The sequence below is a fragment of the Rhagoletis pomonella genome, unplaced genomic scaffold, assembly GCF_013731165.1.
Source record: "Rhagoletis pomonella isolate Grant_MI unplaced genomic scaffold, Rhpom_1.0 Rhpom_scaffold_00013, whole genome shotgun sequence".
In the NCBI taxonomy this organism is placed as follows: domain Eukaryota; kingdom Metazoa; phylum Arthropoda; class Insecta; order Diptera; family Tephritidae; genus Rhagoletis; species Rhagoletis pomonella.
In genome coordinates, this window is record NW_023458567.1 from 2,711,100 (window position 1) to 2,729,595 (window position 18,496).

General features: G+C 38.7%; 1 protein-coding gene across 4 annotated transcripts; it reads left to right on the top strand.

The window, feature by feature from the left end:
- Window positions 1-765: 765 nt before the first annotated feature.
- Window positions 766-15,681, top strand: LOC118748488. 4 transcript variants are annotated; one of them, XM_036482960.1, is made up of 7 exons: window positions 766-1,375; window positions 2,282-3,373; window positions 5,419-5,526; window positions 5,593-6,306; window positions 6,370-6,822; window positions 6,886-11,419; window positions 12,436-15,681. In XM_036482960.1, the coding sequence occupies exons 2-7, from the start codon at window positions 2,942-2,944 to the stop codon at window positions 12,480-12,482; spliced, it is 6,288 nt and encodes a 2,095-aa protein (XP_036338853.1). In that variant the 5' UTR covers window positions 766-1,375; window positions 2,282-2,941; the 3' UTR covers window positions 12,483-15,681. The 4 variants fall into 4 exon arrangements, with proteins under 4 accessions (XP_036338853.1, XP_036338854.1, XP_036338855.1 ...); XM_036482961.1 differs by having other exon boundaries at window positions 766-1,329; window positions 2,242-3,373; XM_036482962.1 differs by having other exon boundaries at window positions 766-1,099; window positions 2,242-3,373.
- Window positions 15,682-18,496: the final 2,815 nt, after the last annotated feature.

Below are 18,496 nucleotides of genomic sequence, written 5' to 3' on the forward strand. Positions count from 1 at the left end.
AGATTCGAGTACTTTCTTTACATATACATATGTTGGTAACATTTCAATGCTTAGTAAAGAAATCTCACTAGACGGCAGGACTTCATTCAAATTAATATATTAATCCCAAATAACGTCGATTGAATGCTACTTTGGAGTACTCTGTATCGATACTTTTATAAATTGAGTACTGTCGATCCTTTTGAGATGTATGCCCTTTAATGCATCGAAAAATATCGATGCACATTTCGATGCATCGAAAAACATCGATGTAATTTTGCACTGACATGTCTAATCACGAATGAGTTTTTTTGGATATTTTCATTAGATATGTGGTAGTTTTTGCAAAATTAGAAATCGACAACAATTATTACATAACATTAAGGTACAAACAGAGGATTGGTACGCTTAAACAAGCAAGTAACTGCGCTAACAACATTACCCCTATACTTTATTTAATCCGGTCCATTTCAGAGAAAATAACATGGCGCTGAAATTAAAACGTCAGCCAGAATACTTTTTTCTTTTATTTCATCTTGTCAGATCATGTGATTAGTTGGATCACGCCGGCTTCCAATACCGCGTCTGTTTGAGTGCTCCCATATACCGACAAGCGAAAATGAAGAAAATTACAAATATAAAAATGCTTATGTCAAAATCGGCCGACTTTTTTCCTAAATGCGATTCAAACGGGCTAGTCTTCTTCTCGCGTGATCTTGTATTTTTGCTTCATGCAACACCGCCTTGTATAAATTCGCCTTGGATGAAACCGTGCATTTGGCAATACTGTGGGCAACTCTGGCGGAAGCGAAGGCGAAGCGAAACGAAAAAAACTCGAATAGATTTTCTGATCACAGTCCTTGTGAATTTTGAGCAGCTAAATTCGTGCTTTAAAACCGTGAAAAAATCATTGAAAACTGATAAACTATAAATAACTATATAGAAAAAACATTTAAAAACTAAATACAAGTTGTTAAGTGAGTGATTTGATGCAGAAAATGTGTTGAAAATTTGGCCCACAGAATGAAAAAATAAGTGGAAGAAGAATTGGTGACAGTGCTGTGTGTAAATGTGCAAAGCAGAACAAGGAGTACGACAGCAAGTTAAAAAGGCGAAGCACGTATGTAGATTTTTGTGCGTAGCTGAAAGCTGTAATCAGTCATCGAGCTGTTAAAAATAGTGCATTTAAACCAACGAGAAAATAAATGTTTATCATCGTGCGATGGCGAGGTGAAACGCTTCGAAATTGCTGTAAATAATTTGTGGAAAATTGCTTTCACCAAGGCCTTAAAAACTGGACAATTTTTTGCGGTGTTAGACCAAGTCGCGCCGTACGGAAAATTGTGCGAAGTATGCGATAAGAATAAGCGAAAAAAACAGCATGAGTTTGAAAATTGTATGCAGAGTCGAGTAAAGGCATATGACGTGTTTTCCAACCACTATGTAGCGATAAATGAGGCAATCTCGGCGAGTCATGCGCGAAAAATGTAAAAGTTGAATACCAAAAATAGTTTACTTATAAAAATAATAAAAAATGCATGCGGTTGATATTTAATGAGTTTAAAAAGGGTTTTGTTTTGTAAAAACCCTTTTTAAAAATTTTCTATGGGTCAAGTATTGCAAAATTTTGAATCTTTGCAATTTTCGCTTGTTTGTAAAAACTATTACAAGTTTTCATGTTCTGGCGTTGTTTTCTTCTCAAAAACTTTGAAAGAAGGGGAAATTGAGAGAGCAAAACGACACTTGATTTTGAGGGAAAGTTGCAAATTTTACTGGATAAATTTTTACTTGTAACAACTGCCAGTAAGAAAAACAGGAATGAGTAATTTGGAATTGTAAAGTAAATGAAACTAATTAAAATTTCATAAAATTAGTAGCTACATGCTGTCAAGGTTAGCGTCGTACTTTTTTGGATAGTTGAGAGATCGCGATGTATTCTATGATTCTTGTTGAGAGATTCTGTTCTCATTGAGTGTGATTCTCGAAAATTAAGCTACTGGCAATTACTGGATAATTTTGAACTGGAGAACACATGAACAGACCTAATTCCTTATATATAAAATGTAGCACAGGTTTTCTAACCTTAAAACTTAAAAAAATGATCTCTTGCCGTTTTTTGCATTTCGTTTTGAATTCCTTCTCGGCTGCTTTCTTTTGAGCGTATTTCCTTTCGGACACCCTATTTTTGTCTCTTTCTCTCTACGGTGGTTTCGCATGCGGCATATTAAACCGAGTGATTGAACGGCGAACTCTTTTGACAAGTCGCCGTTTTTCATATTTTACTTTTGTGTATGTTACGCAGCGAAAAATAATGTGAATTGATCAAAAACTTCTAAATTCACAAAAAAATGTAAAAATCTTTTAAAATTTATAATAAAACGGACATAAAAAAAAATACCGAACGAAAAAGGATACAGATGAATAAAAAAAAATAAACGTGGTTAGTCTAGTGCCGTTCTGATGTATCACTTGGGGGAAAAATTGCTGATATGCATTGATTCTGTGTTAAAATAGCCCAAATGAACAAAAAAATAATTTGACGAAAAACAATATAGTACAACATTTCAAAGAAACTCCACTGCAGACATAGCAATACCATTTCAGTGGAAAGTCAATTGTTACGTTACGAAGAACTGGCGCAGCCATTAGCAGCTTTTGTGGTTACATACGCCAACGTCGTCATAGCCACGTACGCCTGTCGTGTGAACACCGGCTTTGGGATAACAAACCTAACCACTCAACGCTGTAGAGTCGTACTGATATAAATTGTAATTCGTGTCACTACATTTCAGCCGTCTAGAGTACACCGCCCATCTGAATAATCGTTTGTTATTTATTTGGATCCTTATTTTCTCCGTATAACATAAATAAAGAAATTACTCACGATTCCACGGCCAATCACGTTATACTCTTTCTATTTTAATGGCATTTGTTGGCCCTTCTCCCCTTCTGGTGCAGAAAAATGAACAATGAAATCAGTGGTAAGACTCTTTTATCTGTCACCGCATCGATCGCCGCCGCCATCATACCTGACACACCTATTGTGTCCATAGCCGGTGCCACTTTAAGCGAAATCACTACCACAACCACCTCGACAACCACGACACCAACGCCTATATCCTTTATACCTTCAACGAAACTCAACAAAGACCATAGTATAGCCAATTTGCCAAACAATCCAATGTCTGATGCTGCTGTCACCAAGTCAGCAGGAGGCAACGGTAACACCACTGCCAACGCCACTGCAACAAATATAACAAGAGCCAACGACGCGCTCGCTGATCCAGGTGGAATAGCCGGTAAAAATGCCACAATAGAGCATCCAATTATTGTGAATGCTGCCCATGTTGGAAAAACAGATGAAGCTACTACGAATACAACAATCGACACAAAGGTAAGTGGTGCATTTCATTTGCTCTATCTCTACGTACGTATGCATGTCCATATGTATGTTTGGCACATACATATGTACATATATACTATAAGCAGAATTAAATCACTTAGTACAACCTTGAACAAATGTATCGCTTTTACGTTGCGGTGCCCATAGAGTCCGGTGCTACTGCCTAGAAGTGAGACCGGAAAATGGCGTCACACATAAGTTTGATGATTAGAGAAGACACTGGCTATTGAAGTTTTGTTGATCATTGTGGCAGGGAAATAAAAATTAGAAATCAATAACATGGCCTTTAAAATGCTCACGTTGGGCTTGGTATACATACATATGTACATAAATATATACACTTGTAATGTACTTTCCAAATGCATTTCACAAAGTGTTCATAATTTTTCTACGCTAATTTTTAATGCCTTTATTTTGCCACATTCAGAGAACAAGTGATAGCTATGAATGTATGGGTTGGAGGGTATCTTCTACCCATGAAAATTTTATATGCTAAATAGTTTTTATGCCGGTGGTTCGCTTGTATGCTTCTATGATTTTATTGAATATAGTAAAAACTCTTCCTTTCTTAACCTTTATTCTTTGACCTACGGTTTCCAAATGACTGCCGCTGTCAGTCAAAGCTGCTTGACCCGGAATTGCATACTCATTTCCAAATTTATGCCTATTTCAGAAAATTCAAATATTTAGTCAATGTCTTCTGTTGGCTGTCGTCAATCACAACACATGATTTTTAACTGTAGTCAAAGCGTTGTATGTATATAAGTGTGGATGTATGTATATCTTAGCACAAAGGGATCGGTCTTATACATATTTATAATTGTGTATATTATCATAGTATGTATTCTCCCGTATACATAATATGTATTTACATATCACCAGACAAACGTGTACACCTTTTTGCAATGCCTTAATATGTACTTTGCTTGGTATTCAAAGTGTTTGTCGAATGTTTACTGTTTGTCACCATACCGCACCTTCCATTCGCACACTGATAGCAGATAGCAGCAGCGGTGAGTACGTACTGGTGACAAGGCAATTGCAGAATTCACCTAGAATTGTTCTGTCGTATATTCCTTGCTATCAGCACCTACTTGATAAAAAAAATATGCATATATATGTATGTACATTTGTACATATGTACATACGTACATAAAAAAAATTAAAACATAGAAAACCGCAATGCACCGTTAGCGGTGAGTGTTGCGACAACTCCCAATTACCCAAAAACAACAGAAACAAACTCGGAGGCCGGGGGGAAACGACTTGAAATGACTACATAGTCCGTTGGAGCGCACATTAAATCGTTGATGTTCGGTGTATGCCCCTCTGCGAGTAAGTAAAGTGTTAAAGTGTTTTAATTTACAGGCAAACCATAAACCACATTATTGCAACGACGCCGCGACTAAAACGAATCAAATTTTATACTTCAATACCTACGTGTATATATTTATTATAAAATACGAAAAATATGTTATAAAAATCTGCTTTTCGTTAGCATATTGTTTTAAAAATTGATAGATTACAGCTTCGAATGGTGTAAAACCAATTTATTAAACTCGAATTCAAAAGTTGGGAAATACATATGTAAGTAAGTTCAGAGACCGATAACAAATGCAATATTAAAAATTTTTTATTTTAAAGTGCATTTGCAAAGCAATTACATCGACAGTTATGCCGAAAAAGTATTCTTACTTTAAAGTGAAACTAACGGCTTTTGTGGAAATCAAGAAATATTAAGGTTATGATTACACCATTCGCTTTGAGTTGTGTGTGTGTGTGTGTGTGTGTGTGTGTGTAATAGTGCATGTGAAAAATGTATGGCAGTATAAAGAAAGAGCTGATTAATTTACAAAACATGTTTCAAATGACCCTTGAAAGCAATTATCAAAATTACCTGTGTCCAATGTAATATTATACTTTCTTAAATTTTTGCACTCTTTCACTCCCTTTTTTAAATGCTGATAGTCAGACGAGAATTTTAGTATTGATTTTAATACATTTTACTCTTCACGCTTTATATTAAATTTTTACAGAAATCTGATGTCTCAGATTTGGAAGAACCCGATTTAAAAAAGCTACTTGAAGAGGCCTACACCTATAAAACGCCCAAAGATAAAAAAGATAAAAGCGAAATATTTTTGGTAAGTAAATAAAATATATCTGTTTAAAGCAGAATATTCCTAGTTATTTACCAACTTATCCTGCAGGACTTGCTACAAAAAGTGGAAAATGAAGATCTGGGCATAACATCCACGCGTTCCGATAGTCATCGCCATCACCCACACTCTCAAAATCGGCATCAGCAAAAACAGGGCGGCTCCCTGCAAGATCTTCTACAGTTGCCACCCGATTATCGCCGCCAAAATCACACATCGCGCCACAAGAAGAACTCGTCGGTATCATCGCGCCAACGTGAAGGTGGCAGCTTGCCCAGTAACGTAAATGTCGCCAATTGTTTGCTAAGTAGCTTCGAACAGCAGGCGTCCGTCTACGCAGATAAACGAGTTCGCCGTGCGATTTTGCTAGGCGTGGAAACCGCAACAGTAGCTTTGAATAGCAATAATACTTTGGTTGGTGTAGTTGGTGGCCCTGGCGGCGGGAATAACGCAACCGGAGGACTAAGCACAAATTCCAGTGGCAGTGGCAGCACAAACTCGACGAGTTTATGCAATAAGGAGGGTGGTAATAGCATTGGTGCTAGTGTTACGAGTGTCAGTGGAGGCAGTGGCAACATGGCGACAACAGCGAGCGGCCATAGTGTCGGTAGCACCATGGCAACTGGCGCAGGTATCGGCAATACTGGATTGAAAAACACCAATCCCAAGAGTGGCAGCGGTGATTACATTATTAATATCGGCGATATGATAGATATACAGCAACAACAGCAAATTTTGCCGTCAAAAGCACAAGACGGCGGGCAGGTAAGTGATGCTTAAACTCTTCAGCAATTTTTTGCATTTTTGTTCGTTCATAACCCTTATCAGGGCTTGCCGTATTACGAGCGTGTGGACATTGATATGCGTATACCGCGTCCAAACTTGGTTCGCGATGGTGGTGATTTTGCGCCAACACGTTCGCATCATTATGTCGACGAAGTGATACGCTTTCATCAAATCGATAGCGGAGAAGGCGGTTTGTGTGAGAGTGGTGAAGTGGCCATTTCTGTTAACGCTCTTGGTAGCACACTGAAGTCAGCAGCTGCGTCCTGTTCCCTCCCGATGCCGTTAGATGAGCGTTATCGGTCCATTAAATCGGTGATGGGTGAAAAGGGCGAAGGTGCAGGCGCCAGTGTAAATTCAGTATCGACAGCAAAGAGTTCCACATCTATGGTTCCAAATAGTGGCAGCCTCGGCAACAATTCAAACAATAGCGTGAGCAGTGGCGGTGGTAGCAACAGTATTGGCATTGGCAGTTACAGCAAATCGCTGCCCCTCTCGGTAAGTGAATCGAACGAAAAGTGAGAAAAAATAAATAAGCTTCTAAAAATTTTGTCCTTCTAGCGCCAGACAGATGAGAACGGCAATGACTGTGAGCGTCAACAGCACAGCAGCAGCATTGTGGTCAGCGCAGGGCAATCGCAGGCGAAGGCCAAAGCTAAAAAGAAGCCACAAAAGGACAATACCATACCCGTCGATGTGGAGAACGAGGCTGGATATCGCGGCAAAGATCCGGTAGAGGTGTTGGTCAAATTTATCGAGAGTACAGAAGAGGACAGCAAACAGAGCGGTAGTGGTGGGGGCAGTGGCAACAGCAAATTTGGTGAAAACACCAAAAAGAAAGAACGCAGGAAGGAAAAGGTGAAACAAAATAAGATGAAGAAAAGCAACTCGCTGGAAGAGTTACGCAGTTGTGCCAAAATTGATGTAGGCGAGCTGAAGCGGTCAGCCGCCACCACAGAAAGCAACAATGTAACAATGCGCAGCAAAGGCAGTGGCGGTGGCAAGGGTACTAAAAATAACTCTGGCTCTACAGCGGATATAAATAAGAATTTCGATGGAGGTAGCAAGGAAGTAGCAGCTACGGCTGCAGTCAGCTGTAGTAAGCAGGTACCCATAGCGGCTACTACAACAGGAGCAACGTCAGCGAATAATCGCAAAGGCGAACGGCGTTCTTGGGGGACCGAGGAGCTACAGTATTTGGGCATTGAGGGCAATGTTGGCAATGCTGGAGGCAACGGTGCCTCCATCAACATTGAAGAGAAGGTGAAGGAAAAAAAGGATAAGAAAAGCAAGGATAAAGAGAAGGAAAAGGACAAAGAGCGTGATATCGAAAAGGAGAAGGGAAAGGACAAAGAAAAGGAGAAAGATAAAGACGGCGATAGACATGAAAAACCTACAAATAATAGATTGGACAGTAATGCGAAGTTGGAAAGGCATGATAGAAACGAAAAGATCGAGAAGATAGAAAAACAAGAAAAATTGGAAAAGCCGGATAAGCTGGAGAAACGCAAAAAATCCGAAAGCTTGGTGCAGTTGTCCACCACTCCAACGAAAACTGCCACAAATTTGGAACGTCAAAATAGTCAACCCGCTAATACTCCGGATTTCTCTCCAATCGATTTGCTATCGATGAATACACTAATATCAGAGACTGCGGAATTCCACGTTGTCACCAAGAAGAAGAAGCCAAAGAAGCAACGCGCTTCCATCGACGAAACGCATTGCACGCAGGGCTCGAACTATCACAACAACACAAGCCACAACAGCTACAATTATAACAACAACAATAGCAATAACACAACTGGTACAACTGGCAGTTTTGCACGTGCGCACAATTTGGTAATAAATGCACAGAAAGGCAGCAATAACAGTAATAGCGCCTCATCGTTTGGCAACCAACAACAACTGCAACAACAATCTCGTTACAAATACTATAACAACAATGCACATGGATTCAACACTTACGGCAATAACAACAATGGCGGTGGCGGGGATGGTGCACGCCTTGACTATCACAACAACTATAATTCCAATTATAACAACAACTATAATTTAAATAATAGCAGCAACAATAATCATTCGTACCAACAATACGGCGGCTATCAACAGCAAAGCCAATACCACTATCACCACCATCATCAGCAACAGCAGCATCAACAACATCAACAGCACCAGCAGCAGCAACAGCAACAACAGCAGCACCAGCAACAGCAGCAGCATGTAACTCCTAACACCATGAGCGGCAGCGCCACGGACAAATCGCGCCGCAAGTCAACTTCCTCAGTGCCACCTTCGGAGAAATCCGATTCTAGTGATCTCGATTCGGTGCATTCTTTGCCTATAGAATCAACGGCAGCGTCTGCCTCTAAGAACAAACAACGTCTTAAGCCCGCCTCCTCCGCCGCGGCGACGCCCGAAACTCCGAAGAGTGCGACAAGCCTTGGTTCACCAGCGCCTGCGCCCATTTCCTATGCACATATTGCAGCCGCAGCAGCGGTTGATCGTTGGCCCAGCTTGGATGCAGCCAACAATAACAACTCTTCGGCGACTGGCAACGGCAGCTCAAGTGTGGCCACTAGTACGGTTGAACAATCACAACAGCACGCAGCCAATGTGGACGCCACACCTGCCCCTCTGACGAACGCAAATAATGCAGCTGCCACCGCAGCAGTTGTTGCTTCCACAGCTGCAAGCTCAGCCACCAAGCCGGGTAAGAGTAAGAAGCTCGCTAGCAAGCCTGATTTCCCAGAACTGGTAGCCACTAACGCGACGGCTACGGATATCGGCAAAGCCTCAGCTAACCCATCTTCGGCCGCGGGCGCTTCAAAGACAATTTCGTATTCACAGAGTTTAGTCGCTGCGCCAGCTCAACAATCGTCCAGCAGTGTAGGCAATGCGGTCGTGGAAAAAACAGCCGGCGCAATAGTCGAAGCAGCCAGTGGCTCGGGTAACATCAAAGCCAGCAACACCGTCCCAGATGTCAACAAAGTTGACAACAACAGCGTCAGCACAACCCGCATACCTCAGCACCAAGCGACGCAACACCAACAGCAGCTGCAACAACAAACGCTACATAAATCGAAGAGTGTGGAGCACGACAGTTACAGCTTCAACAGCAGTAACTTGGACCAACAGTACCCGGCGCTGGAGAAAACAGTGAAGCGGCACAGCGCAACAAATGTGTCGATGTCACCACCGACGGCAGCTGGTTCAGTTAGCGGCGGCGGAAGTGCCAGCAGCAGTACTGCTTTAGCTGCTACCTCAATGCTACCAACCAACGCTACGAGCGTCGGCAAATTCAATTTCGCCGCAGCTGCCAAGCAGCTAGCTAGCAAAGGCGGTATTGCACCTCAGCCAGTATCAATGTCGCCGTCAATTGCGACAGAGCCGCCAAGCGCAGAGCCAGCGTCACAAACAACCAACGTGGCTGCAACAACTACCTCAAACACGAATTATTCGATGGCGACGGCAGCTTCACCGTTGGCAGCGTCATCATCAAATGTGGCACCATTAGCCACAGCGACGCGCAAGACAAAAGAAAAGTCGCCGACATCGGTGTTTGTTCCAGCAACCATCAACATTGGTGTAGGGGCGCAGCCCACCACAATAAACGCTCCTGATGCTGCTGCTACTAACATAGTCCGAAAGAACAAGAAAGACAAGGCGCAACCACTGTTGAGCGCTGAGGTGGCCGGTGAGCCACTCGGTCATGTTGCACAAAAATCCAGCACCGCCACCCAGACTCAATCGACGTCGATGGATGTAGTGGTAATGCCCAGCAAAACTATTGCGCGTTCTCAGCCGGCATTTGTGGTCGGCAGCGAGGTAGTTATGCCGACCCCTGCTTTGAGCAAAACGCAAAGACAGCATGCGAGCAGCGTCGGCGGTAGCAACAAAACCAACGCAGTGTCACGTGGAACAGCCACTATTTCAGCTACTGCGGGAGGGGCGACCACAGGTGGTGGCAGTGCCAGCAATCGGCCCGCAGTCATTATTTTGAACGATGATCGCTCCGGCGACAGCAGCGCAACGGGCATTGAGTTCACATTCGGCGATTTTAACGAGGACGAACTAAAGTTCTTTGATGAAAGCGTCACCGAGGAGGAGTGCGCGGATGGATTTACGGGCGACGAACTGCCACAGGCAGCTTCTGAGGGTAAAGTGGCTACCAAAACTGCATCCACAGCTACTTCGACAAACACCGCCGCATGCTTCAATGATTCTGGAATAGCGTCCGATATTTCGAATGCGAACAATATGTCAGCGTTTGCGGAAAGCTCCACAATGTTTGCTGGCGTCTCAATGGCGGAGCATTCAAATCCGCAACCTCCAAATACTGCAGCTGGTACTGAGTCTGGCAATAAATTGAGAGTTCGTGCGGTGGAAAGTGAAGGCGACAAAGTCAATACGCTCCCCGGTGTACAAGATACTGACGAAAGCAATGAAACGATCAGCCAGGCGTCTGTGCCGGCCACACTCGACTGTGAACAGCTACAGCAGTCATCGCAGAGGAGAAACAGTGAAACGCCACAGCTGCAACAGTTGGAAACTTGTAATGAAATTGAGACTGCGATTTTGGCTGCGGCCCGTGCAGCTGCCGAGCAGCAACATCAGCAACCAATGCAGCCACCCCCAGCGCAACAGCAGCGCTCTTTTAGGCAAAAACATCAGCAGCAACAGTACAGAAGTACTTCTTATGGCAATGCCAACATCGGCTATGAGCCGACACACCCGCGCGAGCAGCGTTCACAGTCGTCAGCGTACGCCAGAGACGCACCAAATCACTACCTGCCACAACAACAACCACATTATCATACTTCATACCAGCAACAACAACAGCAGCAACACTACCATTATCACCAAAGTGGCAGCAGCAACAGTGCTTCGCGCAGCCGCAGCAGTAGCAGCAACAACAATACTAATTCATACGATGCATCGGGCCACACACCGCCGCCACAATCGCCAAATACTTCACCATCTGTTGTGGTAAACATCCAACGCAAAGAATTCGACATACATTTCATACCGCCAACAATGTCGAACGCATACAGCTCGTTGCAACACAATGAGATCATTGTGGATTTCATTGGCTCCGGTAAGTGTTGCAAAATTAGGAACTATCACATTATTAGAAAGGGAATTTGAAACGATATGTAGGCGAGTAGAGTTCAGAAAGGGTTAAAACAAAAGATGAAAAACTTGTCTTCGTGTTTAAAAACTTCAAAAAGATCCCTACAAAATAAAATCTTCCATCGCAAACTCTTCGTTAAATTTTATCATACAAAATTGTTGATCTATAATTTTTTAAATTTCAGCTAAAAACATAGTTTTTCGTGAAAATGTAAGTTTTTGCTAAAAAATATTCGTTACAATATAATTTGTTTGTGTTTTTGGGCTGCCGCTACCACTTTTATAAATTCGCCTTAATATGGTCTATCATTCTATGGCTTTGTAAAACAACAAGTAATTTTTAAGCAAAAAACAAAACCGACTTCAATTCGGATATAAAAATTTAAGATTATCGTTAATTTCTTCATGATCCAATCATCGGATCTAAATCAAATTAAAATGGGACCACCTGTGAGGTAACACCTTTACACTTTGAAAGAAATAATTATACGGTTAACGTGGTCCAAAGTTATGCGGTAACATAGATAATCAAAAAATATATATTCCGACAAACTGATAACCTTCTCTCCTCTTTGTGAAGTCGGTTAAAAATATATATTTCTATGTAACTATAATAAAACTTGATCGAATTTATTGCATTTATGTATATAATAAAAGGAGTCGCAGGCCGACTTTGCAAGCCTTCATCTGTCGCAAGAATCGGCAGAAGAAGCTGACGGCGAATCGTTACAATGTTCGGTACAAATGCGGCTGAAATTACAGCTCTTGTAATCTTCTTGTAGTTTTTTGGGATGGTTTGATAAATTGTAAATGGAGAATAAAAAAGAAGTGGCCGTTAACACTCAAAAACGTTAAGCAATTAAAAAAAAAAAAAATCGCCAGTTTTGTATCTTTTCCAACTCATTTAAAGCCTTTCTCGCTGCTCTAAAACATTTTATAATTTTTACCAACAACCACCACTAAATTCTTTGTATTTTATAGCCTGGGAGGAAGTTGCTAAAGTGACGAAATTCTACGAAGGACAATAAAGCGCCGCCAAGGCAGCAGCAAAAAAAAAAAAGAGAAACCACAGCAGCAACATCAACGTAAGCGCAGCAACCAGCGCAACAGCAGCACCACGCAGTAAGATTCAAGATTCCAACGCTACCAGTAGCACCGCCCGAAGTACCATGTAAATTTAAGTCGACTCACTTAGCCTCATGCATTAACTGCCACAGCGTTCGGAGCGCTTTGGCTACAGCGCACCTACACCACAGTGGAGTAGGACCGACTGTCAGCTTGGCGCTTAGATCATAGATAGATAGTGGAAAGTGAAAAATAGTCCGTTTGTTGTGACAGCTAGTGCATGGTTTGGCTGTTCTAAAGAGGACCAAGTGTGATTGTAATGATACTGTTTTTTCCTTTTGGGTGGGCGGTAGTGTCGCGGGTGGATTTAGCTCCGCTCAATCGCGTGTTTTATGCGAAAAAGTGTGCTGGCCGGCGGTGGGTGCGTTGTCAAATAAACTAGCTTGTACGTATAGTTGCTTATTTAAAGTATGTAATTATAAGTGTTTGATTATATATTATAAAAAACATGAACTGCAAATAACGAAAGCACGAAAAAGCAAAAAAAAAACGGTAAAAGTGAAAAGCAAAGCATTAACATTTACTGTAGTTTACAAGAAAGGAATAAAAAATATACAAACATATATGAAAAGAATAACGGGAACTACACATAAATATATATATGTATGGTTAGCAAACAACCCCAAAAAATATATATGTATGTCTGTGTATTGCAATTGGGCTGTACATTGCTTTACGTGCTTTTTTGTCTCCTAACCCCCTACTCAAAAATTACGCTGAACTTATACAACTACTATTAATACTATTTTTAATTAAATTAGAAGTTAGTGAAAACGCTAGTTTTTATAATAAATACGAATTCGAAGCAGAGAGAGAGAGACAATGGAAAATTGAGCGCAAAACAATAAAATTAAAGAAAAACGAAAGAAATCAAATGTATGAAGTATGTATGTATGAAAATGTATGGAAAGTACGCATAACTAAAAATAGCCGCAAACTCTAAACTGGATGGAGTCTCAAAGAGCTACGAAAACATTTAAAATTGAAAAAAAAGTGAACGCATTATTGAATTGCAAACACAAATCCTTTTATATAAAATGGAGAAGAATTCCGCAACAGAAACTATGTAAAGGGATTTTGAAAAAATTTTAACAAAAAAACGTACAGAACAATTAATTGGCAGGAAGACGGTGAGAAGCGAACGAGTACTGAGTGTTGATAAATAGCTCCGAATATATCAGAAGAATAATCCATAAGTTGAGTTTAATGCCACAGCTGAGTGTCATGTATGGAATTTACGCAAACGCAAGTGAAATGAATGGCAAATTTAGCAATATTGCTTGCAGCTGGCCTATTGTGCTCTCTCGCAGAAGCTGTAATATATATTGTAGTTATATGTACATATGTTTACGATCTAAATGTACTTCTCTTAGTGTATATAACCAAATTTACACTATGTGCTACCACCGGCGCCAAGCCACATGCGCAGCGCATCACAGAGTAGGGGTTTGCCAACGCAAGGATCGCCTATGTTGGTTAATCAAAGAAAAAAAGCTAAACTGTAAAACAGAAACGCTTAAGGGTAAAAGATAATGATTATAAGACATCGAACAAGGGACTTGAGCAGCAAGTGAGCTTAGCGTTTGTGTTTGTGGGTAAACAAGACGGTAGCACAGAAACAAGTACGCAAACAAAACAAAAACGTAAAAAAAATGTATAAGTAAGCCACTAAGTAGCATAGCAAATCAACTGGACTGGTTAAATAGTGCATAAATACATACAAACACACACAGGAAAAAGAAAAAAAAAAACAACTCACATGGTTAGAAACACATATGTACACACACTTACATCCACACGCGCCGCCTATACATTAAACCAAAATAAAATAGAAGAAAAACTATAAATGCATAATAATAGTTGCATTGAAGTCACGCGATATTAAAAATTATTTATCAATAACGTAAAGCCTTGAAGAAGAAAAACAACCAAAACATTGAGAAAAACACGATTAATGAACTAAAATCCTTATATGTATATAATTTGTAAGTATTTTAAGGTTATTTATATTACAAAAAAAAATATTAGCAAGCAGTGGCTACGCTAATTGCAATCTCTAATGCATGCTGAAATACGAGAGCGACTAAAATTAGTTATAACTGAAGTTTTTTTTGGAAAGCGTTAATAATTGAAATGAACTAAGTTATGCTTAAAAAAATAATAATGGTAAAAAGCATAGCGTTGGATTTTTTTTTTTTTAATTTTGAGCTAAGCACTAGAAGCCGTTGCTTATTTTAAATGTTGTAAACTACTTTTGTACTTTTTATTTAATTTTTTTTTTCAGTTTTTTTTTAAAGGTGTAAATGTGTATATGCAGTAGTATGTAAATGCAGTGATTGTATTAATGCGTGGCTAAATCGACAACAAGTTATTTACATACATATGTTTGCAGCAGCAAATAGAGCATAACGGCGTGCATACAAAATTTTCAACAATAAAAAATGCAAAATATGGTTTTGCTTTGCAGTTGGTTACATAGCTGCATCGTTCGAAGTGAATTTTGAACGCCAGCTATTGAAGTGACTGGCCATAGTCGCGTATAAATGCGCTTCTATTTTGGAATGGGCTACTGCAATGAGAGCATACTTGCATGTTATTGTTTTGTTGAAATAGCAAGCGAAAAATTCCTAAACATTTTGGAAAATGCTGTTGGAGGGAAAGGCAGTCAGTTGCTAAGAAATAAAACTGAGTACGTTCCGATTGTCATCGGGAGCGAGTACGCCTCGCATGTTTTGATGTGCCTTTATAACTTTGTTCTTGCTTATTTAGCTGGTTGGTAAATTAAGTAAAATCATTCGAGAGAAAATAGATACAGTTAGCTTCCAAAAAAAAAAATATACATGTACCTACATACATACTTATTAATCATTATGCTATGATACAATGGCAAAAAAAGCTATCTGACGAACCGATAGCGTTCCATTGACAGCCTTTAGGCCTCTTACGCTAAACGTCAGTGGCTATTAACAACATTTTCCCATGAATTTCCATACTACTGATGCTCATTTCAATTGCCGAATACGTGATCAAAATCCTTGTGTTGTTGTAAAAGTATAAACATTTCCAGAAACAGAGTTTTGGGGAATGTGGATGAAGTGACAGTCCTTTACCAGTTCTTAATCTGGGTCGTTTCGGTTGCCTAGCCCCGACTGTCCGGAGAAAATTGTGTATGTAGTTTTTGTTTTTCGCCAAGCATTACTTCAACCTGAGTGAATGCCATCACTGCATACAACATACTCGCACTTGCGTTTTAAATAAAATTATGCGACTAATCAAATTAATTTGCTAATTATTACTTAAATCGCCTTAAAAGGAAATTACAAATTTATGCCAACAGAATTATAAATTTCTCTGCCTTGTGATGTAATTAATATTTCAAACCCCTAAGCTATTGTATTGAGACTTTTGTAATACTACCATTTACCGTTCACTTTTTTCTAATTTGTGTAAAACGAAAGAACCATAATGAAAAGTATCGACTTTAAAGCAATTCAAATGAATGAATTTCAATATTTTGTATGAAAAGTTTACATAAATAAAAACGCCACAGCTGGAATTACGATTATATAAACTGTTTAATTTTATTTATTTTTTTTGGCATTTTTTATATCTCGATGACGTGCTAAAAATGCATTTGATAGTTATTTAAATAATTTTGCCTGCGACAATTCCAAATTTCTACGTCAATTTCGCTTCCAACTTGTATGTACGTAAAGACGTTTAAAATATGTACATATGTAAAAATATATGTATATATAAGACCATGTATGTACATAAACACATGTGAAAGTACATAAAAGAGACTTGCGAAACTAGCAAAAAAAAAAAATGAAACAAACTTGGCTTAAACAAAAGTTTCCGAAATTCGCGCAATTAAGTAATCGCTGCGCTAGATATGTATGTAGATAGCATTTCATAAAAAAGCTTATTAAAAAATGGTGGTAATTAACGCAATCCAGTGTAGTTATGCAGTTAGGCAACTAAAAGTCAAGAAGTCGAAGCCTTGGAATCCAAAAAGTAAAAATTTAAATTGTAGGAGAACTAGTATGCATTAGCGTTTGTTTACTGCTGATATGTATACAAATTTAGTAAAAGGCGAGTACAAAGCCTGCAGAGAATTTACTTGTAAAGGAAACCCCCAAAAAAAAACATTAAGAACTATTAATAAATTACGATAAAAAAATATATGGTTTATAAAAAAACCAAAAACAAGAAATTTTCTACCATGTATTTAGCATAAAATGAAAAAAAAATTTCGAATTTAAAATTAAATATAAAAAACACGTAATTTCTTTTTTAGTCATAACCGTCAAAAGTTTCTTTTTACGCAATGTTAAAAGCCCATTTTATGGCAATCCAAGTACTAACCCGAAAATAAATTGAATATTCAAATTAACTTACAGTTAAAGCAAGAAAAAAGTATTTGTATACAGATAGATATGTATAGATACATATGTATGTAAAATTAAAACATAAAAACACTAATCAAAAGTTTGCTATTTGCCTAAATTTAAATACATTACGGTACATGTTTGTAATTACTGTAGTCAATAACAAATACAGCTTTGTATACAATTTTGTCTTTGAAGTTTAAAAATCGACTTGAAATTTACTAAAAAACCGCAACTGCATACATTACATACACACACATGTATTCATACTTGCATACCAACATATGTATATTGTAACGACACAACCAGCCACAGACCAGGGTTGCGTGATTTAAAATCCTTTTTGATTTTAATTCCACTATTAATTAAGAAATGTATTTGATCTGTTATTTGATTTATCGACCAAATAAGAAATACAATTTATTTGTGATAAAAAATAAATTTTATTTTCACGAAAATCACGAATAAAATTGATTTGGTCGCCAAATCAAACCACAAATGAAATGAACTTATTATTTGTCCGACAAATCAAATCACAAATAAATTTTATTCACGATTTGAATTGTCGAACAAATAAAAAGTTTTATATTATTTAGGATTTGATACATCTTTCAATTCAGAAATAAATTTTTGGATTTGGGATTTGACTAAAAAAAAAAACACGCAACCTCCTGCCACAGACACGAACAAACATATTGACAAAGAATGCGTTCAATTAGGTTTAAAGGCATACTAAAGTGTGTAAAATTGTTTTCGAATGTACATACATACATACATATGTACATATAAATTAAAAATTAAATGTGTATGTACACACATACTTACATATATTACAAAAGACTTCACTTATTCCTACAGAAATTATTTCAATAACGACCTTTTGCTTCAAACAAGAAAACCGCTTAAAATCTAAAGCCTTCAGCGGAAGTTTGGGCCTCATAAAAGTTGGAAGGACCTACGATCTTAGTAGGGATGAGAAAGTACTTGTTGCAACAGTTATTGCTGGATAAATTATACTTTATTTTTGCCCTCCGGAAACCTTGTAGCGAATTTTTATGCGGTCGTAGCCAAAACCTAATATTTGTTGTTTAATAGAAAATTTACATATCATTTGTTGTTCAGCTAGTGTTCTGCTACACATAGATTTCAGCAAGAGTGGTTTTATTATTAAAGCTAGTGAAAATATGGCTCAGGGTAATTTGTAAAAGAAGAAATAATACAAAAAAAAAATTCGATTACTTTTAAGTATTTTGTTTTACTTATAAACGCCTATGTTTTTTTGTAACACTATTAAAATGCATGTAAAGCTTAAAAGGCATTTAAAATTGTCAAGCGAACCAACTCAGTTTTTATTAACTGAAAAAGTAATTTCGCGACCCTTTCGTGAATATTTTAAATACTTTTGTAAGTTTAAGCCATGTCCAGTTTTTCTATTTAAAATTTGCACAATGAGTAAGATTAGAATTTAAGGTTGTAAAGAGCCTTAGAAACGTCCGAATATCGAATCCGATATACATAAATACATA